This window comes from Paroedura picta, chromosome 3 (genome assembly GCF_049243985.1).
Source record: "Paroedura picta isolate Pp20150507F chromosome 3, Ppicta_v3.0, whole genome shotgun sequence".
NCBI lineage: Eukaryota > Metazoa > Chordata > Lepidosauria > Squamata > Gekkonidae > Paroedura > Paroedura picta.
In genome coordinates, this window is record NC_135371.1 from 48,992,421 (window position 1) to 49,004,669 (window position 12,249).

Sequence of the window (12,249 nt, forward strand, 5' to 3'; positions counted from 1 at the left end):
TGGCCCAGAATTTTTCCGTTTGTGAAAAGATGGGTCTCCTTCAAACAACGCATCATTTTGTGTCAACGAAAAGGACCAAGAGGGCTAGTGCCACTCAAACAGGCGAAGCCCGTGGAATCTATTATCCCTGGGGGAAGGAACGGGGGAGAGGGGGGAAGCCCCGCGTCTTCAATGATCCCTTAAACGTTGGGCCTCTGGAGTCCGCTCCAGTAAGGCGCCCTTGCTCAAAGAGACACATCAACTGGGTGACAAAATCTGCCCAGCAGGAAAGGAACCGCCAGAGTCAGGGAGGCAAATTCTGGCTGCTGCCACAAAACCGTTTGTTTCCTCCTGTCTTTTCGGAGTGTGTGCGACGCTTTTCAAAAGGCTCCATGGCTCCCCAAAGGCCTGGCCGACCTGCTAACCAAGGCAAAGCAAAGTGCCTCCTCGCAATAGGCGGAAACGTCGCTGCTGACCCGAGGAGGACTCCCGCTGGCGAGTCCTTCCAAGGCACCTCTTGCACCCACACCGGCCTTACAGAGCGCCTGAGGCCCAGGGAATGGCCGAGCGTCAAATTAGGATGGAATCGGGGTCTTCCCTTTGGCCTGGGAGGGCGGGATCAGGACCGCTCATTCTTACTGCCTTCAGAGGCGCGACTCGAAGCGGCGCAAGGGACGCAGAGCTGGAGAGGGCCGGATGGATATCCCCCAGAGCGGATTGAAACAGATGGCGAAGCAGTGAAATGGACGGGAGCGTGAGGCGCATGGATCATCTCAGGCCCACCCGCCTCACAGGGCAGTTTTAGGAGACCTTGGCTGAAAGGTGGGATGATAAAGGTGGGATGATAAAGACGTAATAAACAAACGGGTCCGGCTGGATCCAACAGGGCTCGTCTGCAGTCCTCCAAATGGGCAGAAGAACAACTCCCCCTGACGAGAGAAGGAGTATTCTGCTCTACATTATTTTGCGGAGCTCAGACATCACGTGGACTGCTCAAAAGACAGCCCTCACCAGGTCTGCCCAGAAGCAAGTCCCATTTCACTTAGCGGACCCTACGCCTCGACTGGCTTCGGGAACTCGACCATCCAATAAGCCATAAGAGATGCACTCCCGTTGATTTCAGCCAATGTTTGGAGCCCGGGGGCCTGGGAGGAGCGATCGCTTCTGTCGCCTTTCTGTCCTGCAGCCCTAAGCGATCGTTCCCCAGCCGCTCACTGCTGAGTGACAGTCCGTTGGATCGGACTGGCCAAGCGCTGGCTTTGGCTGGACCTTACGCAGATGTTTGAGGGGAAAGCCTCCAGCCACCGCCGAACGAGGGGTGTCTTCTCATGCAGGGAGTTAGCACTGGGCACGGAGGGCGCCAAGGAAACGGACACATTTACATTGCTCGGGCCAGTCATTCATAAAATACTTTATTGAAATAAAAATCAATATTTTCATGTTAATAAAAACTGATTGTAAAATGCACTGCTCGAATAACGTGGGGTAACCCAGGACCTCGGACAGAAAAAAAAAGTTCTCCTGCCTTGCCGGGACTTTCTCCCCCCCCCTCCCCCCCTTCCCCCGCGCCCACCCAGAGAGCCGACAACATTTTCCTCGTGGAAGCCCAGAGGGAGGGGGCAGGATCTCTCAGTCACCCCACAAATGCCACAGAATCAACTGGGAAGTGTCCACTAACCATTTCGTCTCCTGTCTTCTTTCTGCTGGCAGCTTCTTAAAGAGGAAAACCGTCTCGGGGCTTGGCCTCGTCCACGTGCTCCTCTTTAGCAGAAGGCAAGCCCTGTGGTGGACAGCAAGGTCCTCGTGAGGTCTAGTCGATTTGCAAGGCCAGAGGTCAGTCCCTTCTGGCTGGAGGCTCCAGCAGTGCCCCAGCTTCAGGATGCTGACTGCGTTCCCAGTCCAGCCTCTAGCCCAGAAGTGGGGCCTTGGGTTCGCTGACAGTCCATTTGGGTTCAAGAGCAGGACATCTTGAGGCCCCGAGGCCTTGACTATTCCTCCTGGCTGACCTGGCTGGGGGAACTGAGGCTTTCCGCTTGTTTGTCTGCTTCCTTGGCTCGCTCTTGCTCTGTCAACTGCTCACTGGTGGGAATGGAGTTTTTCTTCGGGCGCCCTTTGGGCTTGGTAGGAGACTCGAGTCCTCCTCCTTGCAGGACCTGCAAAAACCCAAAGGCCTCAGTGTTCAGGGGATACCAGGCAAAGAAAGCCAGCTGGCCAAATGTCAGGCTCACAGGCATCCCCGGGGGATGACCGGAAGATGTCCGCGGCCTGGGAGTTCCGTGTCAAGGCAAACTCCCCAGAGCTGCTCTGCCACTCCCACCTGTCTTGCCCTGCTGCCTGGGCCAAGTGGCACCTTGTCACGGCAAGGCTCCAGTGCCTGGCACTGCACATTCAACATTTCTCCTGCCGGGGGAGCGGGAGGGGGGAGGCAGGAGACAACTGATGTTGTGGATTTGGGCCTGGTAGGCCAAGAAGAATAAGAAGAAAAGGTCCACGATGCCTTTAGGTTGGTGCCCCAAGAGTCCTACCCAAAGACCTCTGCCTCGAGTCTGCGTTGGGCCTGCACTCTGGGAATGGCACCGCTCTCAGAGCCTGTCCTCCGAACCCAGCAAAGGGGCTCTGGCTCAGTGAGGGCCAGGGCAAGGCAGCCCTTCTGCAACTAGCCCCAGGTGAAGCTGTAAGGGGGACGCTTTTGCCCCTGAAGTGATGCTCCCATTTGCATGGCAATCCGAGGCAGAGTTCCACTTTCCCATCGACTTCAGGGCGTGGCTCTGCTTAGGGGTGCTTGCTGGACATTAGTTGGCATTAGTAGCAGGTTGGAGTCTCTCCCTCCTGGGGGCAAGGGAGGCCCTCGTGGCCCGAAAACGTCCTACACAGATGGAATCATGTTATAGGGAATCACCTCCCCACCAATTTCAACAGAGGTCATTTCCGCATAATTCAGATTAAAATAGTGCCATCAACCTATGGCGTCGGAGGAATCCTCGGCTGCTTATGGAAATAGGGGAAGGGGGAGGCAGAAATTCAGTATTTTTAACACACTTACTATTTTTTTCCACTTCATTCGTCTATTTTGGTACCAGGTTTTCACCTGCAATTGACTCAGTCCCAGGGACTCTGCCAGGTCTATTCTACAAAGAAGAGAAGGCCTATGTTAGTCACCCAGTTTCTCTCCCCCTTTCATTCCCCGCACATTCTGCAGTTACGCCCTAAGTGCATCCGATTTTTCCAGACAAAATGCCTCCCACCCTCTTTCCTTCTGATTGCTGGAACAATCTCTCTCTCTCTCTCTCTCTCTCTCTCTCTCTCTCTCTCTCTCTCAGGAGCAGGCTCCAGTGTACAAAATGAGGAAGGATTCGCTAGCAGCCAAACAAGGTTATGTTAAGGAACCAGAAGCCACTTCCTCAAATCGAAATCATAGCTGGGTGGTAAAACTGGGCCTAGATGGAGGAGAAAAGATGAAATTCGACCAGTTGCTCATACACCGGTCCCAAAACAAATCAAGCACCCTCCAGCTTCTGTTGTAACACATGAGCGCAAAACGGTGCTCGCCTGCCCTGAGAAAAATGGGTGCAATCTCCTCCCTCATCTCCATCAGTGGGGGGGGGGGCAGAAAGACCCTTGTGCTGGGTGTTCGGCTGGGGGGCGGGAGGGGCAGGGCACGGCCTGGGTTGGTGCTGCTTCCCGTGGGGTGACCCTTGGCCCTGGCCGGCTGCCATTTCCCGAAGGTGCAGGGGGCGGGGATGGCCCCAGAAGAGGCCGGAGGAGACCCAGAGTGGTTCGCCACGGCCCCTCTCCCCTCCAGTGCCCTCCTCCAGCCTTGGGGGTCTCAGCGGAGAGGGAGGCAGAGGCCTGGCGAGGAAGGCTCGCCACCCGTCCGGCCAGAAGAGCGCCCCAGCCAGCGGGGAGGGGCAGCCGCAGTGCCGCCGCCAGGGACCCACCTGTCCGGCGTTGAGAGGTACTTCTGCTTCTCGAAGCGTTTCTCCAGCCCCATCAGTTGCAGCTCGGTGAAGACAGTGCGGCTCCGACGGCCCTTCTTGGCTTTGCCGCCGCCGTCGGCCACGCCCGGCTCCAGCTTCCCGCGGAGGTGCAGCTCCAGGGGCAGGTGCGGGGGCCCCGAGGCGCCTTGCAGGCCCGAGCCCGCCGCCAGCAGTGCCGAGCTCAAGCCCGAGCAGCCCAGCGGAGCCAGCGGGAACTTGAAGACGGCCGCCTGCTCGGCCTTCAGCACAGCTGCGGAGGGAGAGAAGGACAGCCTGAGAGCCGCGGCCACCGTCCCAGTGCCGCCTGGCCCCGGCCTGCAAGCACCCCAGGAGAGCCGGGGCCCCAAGCCAAGAGACCCCCGGCTCCAGGAGGGGAGCAAAGGGTCCACTGGCCCGGTGTCCCAGTGGTTAGAGGGATCTGGGAGACCCGGCACCACGTCGCCACTTTCCCAGGAGGCTGCCTGGTGTCCCTGGGCTCGCCCTCGAACTCGCCTCCAAGGGCACAGTAGGGCTCCCTGAGCCCCCAGGAAAGAGGGAGCCCTACAAACGTACTGGATAGAGGCACAGGGCGATTCAGAGCGTCCTCCCATCGCCCAGCCATGAAGTCTTTAGGCGGAAACAGATCCCCTCCTCCCCCACTCCCCTACTGAGCTCCAAGCCCTAGGTGATTCGGGAGGATTCCGAGTGGAGCCTCCCTCCACCTCAAGCCATTCGGGGAGGTTAATACAGTCCCATTCTCACAACAATCCCCCGGGGTAGGCTGGCGGGAGAGACCAGGAGGAATCAAGGTCGCCCTTCCTATCTGTGAAGGAGGATTTGAATCCTGGTCTCTGTTCCGCGATGGGCTTTCAGTACGGCTTGCGACTACATTTTCAGGTGGGGGCAAATACTCTCCAGGGGAACGGGCTGCGGAAAACAGGCAGGCGGACAGGCCATCACCCTGGGCACCCGCGAATTTACTGGAGCATCATCATGGGCTCCCATGGGAAGGGGGGGAGCGCTCTTGCATAGGGACTTCCTTCCAGGAAAGGGTTCTTGGAACGGGATATGCGAAAAGGACAGCGATCCTTTCTAAGGGACCGAAGCAAGGAAATGGAGCAGGGCGGTGACAGTCGGGGGGGGAGGGGGGAATTACTTTCCCAAGTTCCCGACCTTTCTGCCCGTCTCCCAAAGAACTAGCCGCGACCGGAAGCCGTGACTCCCTTCCCATTCAAATCAGGCGGCTCCCTTGGCTTCCAGGAGGTTGGCGACAGAGAAGGCATGGAAGCCTGGCCCGTAGTCGAGCGACTCTTGCGGTGACCCTAATGGAGAAGGACTGACTGGGCCTTACTCGCTGCACAGAAGTCCCCATCAATCTTAGATCTCCACCCAGAGGACTTGCTTAAAGGGGGTACCGCCGAAGCGCTTCTTCCTCTTTTTCCCCGGGCTCCTTGGGACCCGGCCACCCCCCTCCCCAAAGTTCATGTCGTTATGCTCAAAAAGAAGCAAGCCCAAGGTTCCCTGATGCCGCTAGCCCTGGAGAATAATCTGTTCCCGGTGTTATAATACAGTCATCCCCGGTGCTAGGCGCTTATTCAGATACTCTCTGGGAACACCGTGAGCTGACGGAGAAAGCGCCCTCCACTTCCTCAGCGCTTGCTTTCCAGAGATGCGTCAATCGAGGACGTTGCGGCCTATTCCTGCCACTTCTGTATGGGCTTTGCAGCCGCTAGAAAACAGCTCAAAAGTCCATATTAGATACTTGGGGGGATGTGTTGCTAACTGGAAAAAAAACATGCTAAATTTCCCCTTAGAATTAACAATAGATGACGGGTTTGGTACTATTCCGACAGTTTCTCCTTGCAGCCCGGGGCTGTGATTTTAAAGTGAATTTAAATTCACACCCTATCAAAGTGCAGTCACTGAAGGAGATCTAAATTAGTTGTGCAGACAACCAGAATAATAAACGAAAAGGCAGCGACAACATCCTTGTGACAACAAACAAATATTACTGGATCTGTCGACACAGATGGTTGGTTTGTTTTAAAGGCCCCGATCCAGTGAAAGGAAACCGGCATAAAACCCCTTTGGTTGAAAGGAGGGGGGGGGGAGTTCAGCAAGCCCATAATAGGCAAATCTACTTATAAATAGTTCCAATCTTGTTCAGTGGGATCTACTCCTAAGTAAATTAGTAGAAGATTCTTGCCTTAAGCTCTGCTACCAAAAACCACTGGGCAGACGGCACTGCAGGCCGCCGCGATGCCGGGCTGTAGGTTTACACGTAGGAGCCTATCTAGGATCTCTTGTGCTGCGCGTTGCGGGATGCTCGCTCAGAAACAAATCCTGCTGAGGCCAGTGCCTTTACCTAGGGAGTGCGAGGAGAAGGGTCAGATTAAGTCCCAGCCGACTGGGGGGAATCCCTTCTTGCTGCAGCCAGAGAGGAAATGTTTGCTTTTAAGCCTTGCCGAGGAAACGCTAAACGCAGGCAAGTCACAGCCACGCAGCCCCTAGAGCGGGGCTGGGTAGTTCTCCCAGAATGGGGGTGGGGTGGGGGTTGGGGAGGCCCTCAGCTGCCAACACTTCCTTGCAACAAAGATATCTCGTTAAAAAACAACAACAGATTGCTTCTTATCTCCCCGTTTCCCCTCACCCAGCCTCTTGTTCCTGGTGGCACCTTGACTCCAATGGTGCGAATTCAGGCAAAAGTTAACACACACACAAACACATTTCCTCGGCCTCCTATCCCACGGATTTCAAAGGACTCAACCCGGATTAATCGGTTACCAGGAGCCTATTTATTCCAGCGCCAATTCTTTCAGGTACTTTTTTTTTAGGGGGGGGAGGGCGGGGGACACCTCCATAGACAGCGTGTCCCAACACGAAAGAGAGACAATTTAGAAGACTGGTGTCCTGAGCGTAGTTGAGCGCGCTTCCAGGGGTGGCACAGCCAGCGGCAAAAGGAAAAGTTGACAGATCCGGAATCCCCGTTCAGTATCCCCCGCCCCCGCCGCAGCCTTCGATCCAGAGAGTTAGCGAGCCCCCGTTAGGGATGCTGCCCGTGGGGAGGTCTCCAGTGTGAGATCTGTGGGTACCGCAGACACAACAGAGAAGTCTGGCGAACTTCTGGAAAGCCTCCTTCCGGCCGGGATTGCATTTGACCACAGGCCCTGGTGACATCCGGAGCTCGCGGTTGTACAGCAGTAAAACAAACCTCTTCAGGGGTGCCATATTTTCATAACTGCCAGGCAGGGCTTTATCAACAAGATCTCCCCCTAAGCACACCCGATCTCCGGAGGGGCAGGCCGTTTAGGGGACAGGCGCATCTGACTTTTACGCGCCACAAAGCGCAGGGCATCAGGGCACAGCGGAGGGAGGGGGGTAACCTCTTCGGGCAACTCTAACACCAGTCACTAAAAGGGCTGCTCCTCTGGGGGTTAGGAGTTGCGGCTCCAGCCTCAAGAGAACACCAGGAGGGAAGAGGCAGATAACCCACCGGGGCAGGTCTCGGTTCAACCCTCTCCCCTTCTGAGACAGACAGACTGACACAACTCTGGCACAGAAATTTGCATGAACTTCTGGCAATGAAGGCATAACTATAGAACTAGAGAGGGTCTATATTTCCGGTCATGCTTTCTCCCTTTTTTCCACTTGAAAAGCAGCCCAGCTACATCGGCATTCTAAGTTTTTAAAAAAATGGTTTTGGGGCCTAGAGAGGAATTGCACGGCTATGCTATTTATTTTCCGTGTGAAACCCGGACAGAAACCAAAGCAGGCGGCGGAAGGGAAGATTTCCACGCCGATGCCTTTGAATCGATACGTGCTTCTTCGACCTCTTCCAGAATGGGATGGCGGCGCCTTGAGCCAGGAGCCCACTGGCCGGATGGGGGGCTGCGGAGCTGCAGCAGAATACTTTGCCCTTCCATATGGGGGGGGGAGGAGGAGGCTGTTTCCAGCCCCCCTGAATGCGAGGCCCGAAGCCACCCTGCGATGGCCGCAGGGCAGCCTCCCTCCCCCTCCATCCCTCCTCTTGCACGGTCACCATTTGCAAGGAGAGGAGCAAAGCGATTTCGGGAGGGAGGGGAGGAGCCCGGAAGGTCCACCACAAGCAGCCAAGGAGGCCTGCTCTTGGAGACTGACCCCAGAGGAAGTGGCCAGGAGGCTCGGCGTGTGATGTGGTCACCTGCGAGCCCTCCGAGAAAGCCGGGAAGGGGCTGCTGGGGACATGTGGGCATCAGCGGGTGGCGGGGCAGGCCAGGGAGATGCCAATCCCACAGGCAAATCCGGAGAGCTGCCCGGGAGCAAGAGGTCCAAGAGGCACGGTCTGGGTATGACTCAGCCCTGTGCAGGCCCCGCTTGCTTAAGGCCTAAGGCCCAGCCTCGCCTCCTTCCCTTCCCCTCACTCGTTTGCAAGCAGAGCCGGATTGAGAGACACCCGAGAAGTCAGGGATGGAGGCCTCACCACACCGTAGCCACACACACACACATCACTCCACCCCTGCGTTGGACCACAGCTGCAGCCACGCCGGGCTCAGGCAGTTTGCTTGGGCCATCGAAGCAGGGCCTCTTTTCTGGGCATGACCTACTCCTTCCAGAACCACGCGGGGCCCTGTCGACTCACAACCTGGTCCCTTAAACGTCTGGGGGGGTGTCTTCCATTTCCGGGCGGGGAGCCTAAAATGGGTGCTCCCGCCCTGCCACCCACGGTGGCGGAGCCCTCGCCCTGTGTGGGGCCTTTCTGTGCACAGCTGCGGCCTGTGGCGCGAGTCCCACTGAGTAGGTTGCATCCGCCGAGGCATTTGGCTCCTTTGATGCCTGCCGGGCCAAATGGCTGGTTGGCCGCCAGCCTCGGATTCGAGGAGTTGTGGGTCAGCCTATTTATCTGCCTTGTAAAGATACTGGAACCCCCCCCCCCCAGCCCCTCAGCCCCTTCCCTGTCCCTCGAATGCTTGATTCTCGCAGATCGCCCTTGACCTAAGCGGGGCGGCTTCCAAAACATAGTCTCTGAGGAGGCAGGAGAAGGGAGTGTGGTCGTTGATGTCTCCCCCCCCCCCCGACTCAGTCCTGAAAACGGGTAGTCAGGAGAGGGAAATCTCACGGCATCCTTCCCTGCACTTTAGCCGGGCCACAACCGGATTGGGAGTCTTTAAGGTCGCCGGAGTCGGTAGGATCACAGCCGAGCCCACTGGAAGCCCTTGCACAGAATGGGGGAAAGATGGGTGTCATCGAAAGAAGTGAGGCTTCCTTCTACTTCAGCACCCCTGGAGTCCCCGGAAGGCCTTGAGGGTCTCCAGTGGCCCGAAGGGCTCTCTCGCTTCTATGGCAGGTCCCAGGACATCGAGCCGGCCCTTTTTTTTGGGGGGGGGGGATACCTGCAGCCTCGGCTGGCAAGAAGGGGGCTAGGAAAGGCCGAGAGGGATGGTCCCCGAAGCTGTTGGGCCGCGGACAAAGGAGCCATGCAGGCGCGCAACCGCACAGAGATCAGAGCCCCCCCCCCCTGCTTCCCCAGCGCGCTCCCGAGACGCCGACTGGCCCACCTGCCCCGGAGGCGCCTTACCTAGGGGGCTGTGGTAGGGCCGAGCCGAGAGGAGCGCCTTCACGCCGAACTTGAGCAGTTCCCCGGCAGGCGCCGAGCCCTTGGCGTCCGCGTGATCCGTCAGGATCTCCTCAATCATAAAGCTCCGGTAGCGATGCGATCGGTGGTCGACGAAGGCTTCGGCGGGGAAGTAGTGAGCGGGGCCGCCCAGCTCCAAGGGGTGCTGCATCCTTGCCCGCAGCCAGAGAGAGACCCCCGGCCCGGCCCGCCCCCGCCCAACGGAGCCTCAGAGCAGCCCCTCGCCTGGCGCTTCGGCCAGCGCAGGAAGAGGCCTGGCCCAGGCGGGGGCCATCCTCCGCGGGCCGGTGCCGTCGACGCGGGCTCGCTGGCTCTTCGTCGCCAGACAGACAGCCACACAACCAGCCAGCCAGGCACTGTGGCCCGCGGCCGCTCTAGGGCTCCCGGCTGAGTGAGGCCAGCCCCTGGTGGCTCGAAGGCGCGGCCTCGCCAGAGCCTGCCGCTTTCCTTTCTCCGCCCCAGCGGCGCGCACAAGAGCAGCCTATTATAGGGCTGGTGCTGGTCAGAGCACAGGGGGCTCGGGAGGCTGGCGGGCAGGGGGAGGGGGAGGGGGAAGGGGAGCAGCCACAGGCGGGGAGGGGCCAAAGGATGGGGGGGGCTGCTCCTGGGCCCGCGCAAGCCAATGAACCGTCCCATGCGGGTGCTCTCCTGGCACCGGGCCATTCGCCCCCCCCACACACACACCCTCCCACCCCGGGAAGCCCCTGGAACTCAAGGAGACTTGCTCAAGAATTTCTCACGGAGCCAGAGAGGGCCCGAATGCGCTTAAGCCACGAGCCAATCCGTTGTCAACCCAGATAGGCTCCGGGTCTGGAGCCGTGGCCCTCGGTTTTCCTAATGGTGGGTGGAATCACAGCAGCAGGCTGAGAAGTCCACTGTCCCATTAGAGAAGCGCCGACGTTTCGCTGTGGCCGGTGTGCTGCTGAACCCAGACAGACTGAATAGGTCTGAAGTGCAAGAGTCAGGCCAGCATTTAATTCTTCGGTCCTGTCAACTTCGAGACTTAGCAAAATGTTTGCTGAGGAATCTCACCTAGAGAAATCTGTGCAATTCTTGATTTGGGTTGGATGTATCTCTTAGTTCAGAAAGACAGTTGCTCGTTGACTCCCCTTCCCCCCTTAAAGGATCCTGTAAAAATAATTATTGACCAATGAAAGCTATAGATCCACAAGATCTTCATTGTTCAGGGGTACCTAACCATGTAAGAAGAAGGATCGTTGAGTCTGAAAAGAGCAAGGAGAGGAGAAAGTGCTGCACAGAATTCAGATCCCCACCCAAGGGAAATCTCGAAAATGTAGGCACTTCCTTTGAATGACTTGGAACTGGATCACTCCATATGCACACGTCCCAGATGCTTGCTTGTAGTGTGAACTGTCGCCTTCAGTTGCGCATCAAACGCCATTTCCCTCCCACTGGAATCACTTCACATGCAGAGACTCCTAGAGCCGAAAGAGCCACGCGTCTGAGCCAGTGCTTGGCTCTGTTCACAGCTCAGCCAGAAGCAGCGGTGAGAAACTTCGGGACTTGCCTAGCCCTCGAAGGGCGCCCAGGAACACGCCCTTGCTCCCCCTCCTTCTTCCTGTGCCCGTTTAATTCGGAGCTCAATAACTTCAACTCTTTCGCAGGCATTTCCCTAATGGGCGCGGGGGGGGGGGTACAGTGGAGAAGGTCTCGCATCCATGGAGGACGGGATTCCAGGCAGGGCAACACTGGAAGATCTCCCCCTCCCCCACCCCAACGACAGGGGAGATGGCCCAATGCGGGGCAGTGGGGTTGGATGGCAGAGAGCGAAGCGTTTTGGAATGGGTTTTACATGGTAGGTCTTCCCTCACAAGCTAGGGAGAATCCGGGAAGAGTGGGTGCCGTTGAGATCTGGACTTAATGATATTCTGGCCCGCACACATTAATGATCGCGGTGCCCTTTCAAGCAGAAGTCTGCTTCAAACGCGAAGTTACAGTGTGTGTGTTGGGGGGGGGGGGGTGAGTCCGTGAACTGGGATCCCTGGACATAATATATTATTTCTTTATTATATTTATATACCGCCCTCTCCGAAGGCCCCGAATTCCAGTCCTGACTGGCACCACCTTGCATTTTCCAGGCTCTTTGCGTTATTTCGGGTCAACGCGCACTGGGTGATAATCCGCAAACCATTTGCTGGCGATGGTTCCCAGAGATGGTTCTCTGACTCCTGGGCTCTGCAGAGTTTCCTGAGCTGCCTTAGCCACCGGCATTCCTAAAGTCTGACGAAAGCTTCAGAAAGGGAAGGGCTCTGTGGCACCTCGGCTGATGCCTGGCAACCCACAAATTGCCCTGGTCGTCTGAACTGGGCTACGGTGGAACAAAGAAACGTTGCGCGCCAACATTCAGGTGGAGGTCGGCCCCAAAGGTCTCCACTGATGCCACACTCAGCATGAGAGGCCACTTTCTTTGCAAGCACGGTCGAGAGAAAGTCTGCGGACAGCCAAGCAGGAATTGGCTTGGCAATTGGGTTGCCCTGCTAAGTAGTAAGAAGAATCTTATCGCCAAGTGGTGAGAGGGATTTTATTTGGGATTAGATAGAGATACCACTTGGCAGGCTCATGCAAGCCTACCAGGAAGGTTATACCCGCCGCACGTGGCAAAGATTCCAAGTAAATGTGCTTCGAAGGAGCATGACAGGGTGGCGTTTCCACAACCTGGACGCTTTGCCCTTTAATAGAGGA

The 12,249-nt window shown here is 57.3% G+C and overlaps 1 protein-coding gene across 1 annotated transcript; it reads right to left on the minus strand.

The window, feature by feature from the left end:
• Window positions 1–1,362: 1,362 nt before the first annotated feature.
• On the minus strand, window positions 1,363–10,026 carry BARX1 (BARX homeobox 1). Its single transcript, XM_077325585.1, has 4 exons — window positions 9,490–10,026; window positions 3,918–4,206; window positions 3,023–3,107; window positions 1,363–2,132 (listed from the first exon to the last, which is right to left on the minus strand). The coding sequence occupies exons 1-4, from the start codon at window positions 9,695–9,697 to the stop codon at window positions 1,968–1,970; spliced, it is 747 nt and encodes a 248-aa protein (XP_077181700.1). The 5' UTR covers window positions 9,698–10,026; the 3' UTR covers window positions 1,363–1,967.
• Window positions 10,027–12,249: the final 2,223 nt, after the last annotated feature.

Coding starts and splice junctions, on each gene's coding strand:
- BARX1 (XM_077325585.1), bottom strand. CDS start 9,697: ATGCAGCACCCCTTGGAGCTGGGCGGCCCCGCTCACTACTTCCCCGCC. Junction 3,108..3,917: donor TACCTCTCAACGCCGGACAG/GTGGGTCCCTGG, acceptor TCTTCTTTGTAG/AATAGACCTGGCAGAGTCCC. Junction 2,133..3,022: donor GAATGAAGTGGAAAAAAATA/GTAAGTGTGTTA, acceptor GGGTTTTTGCAG/GTCCTGCAAGGAGGAGGACT.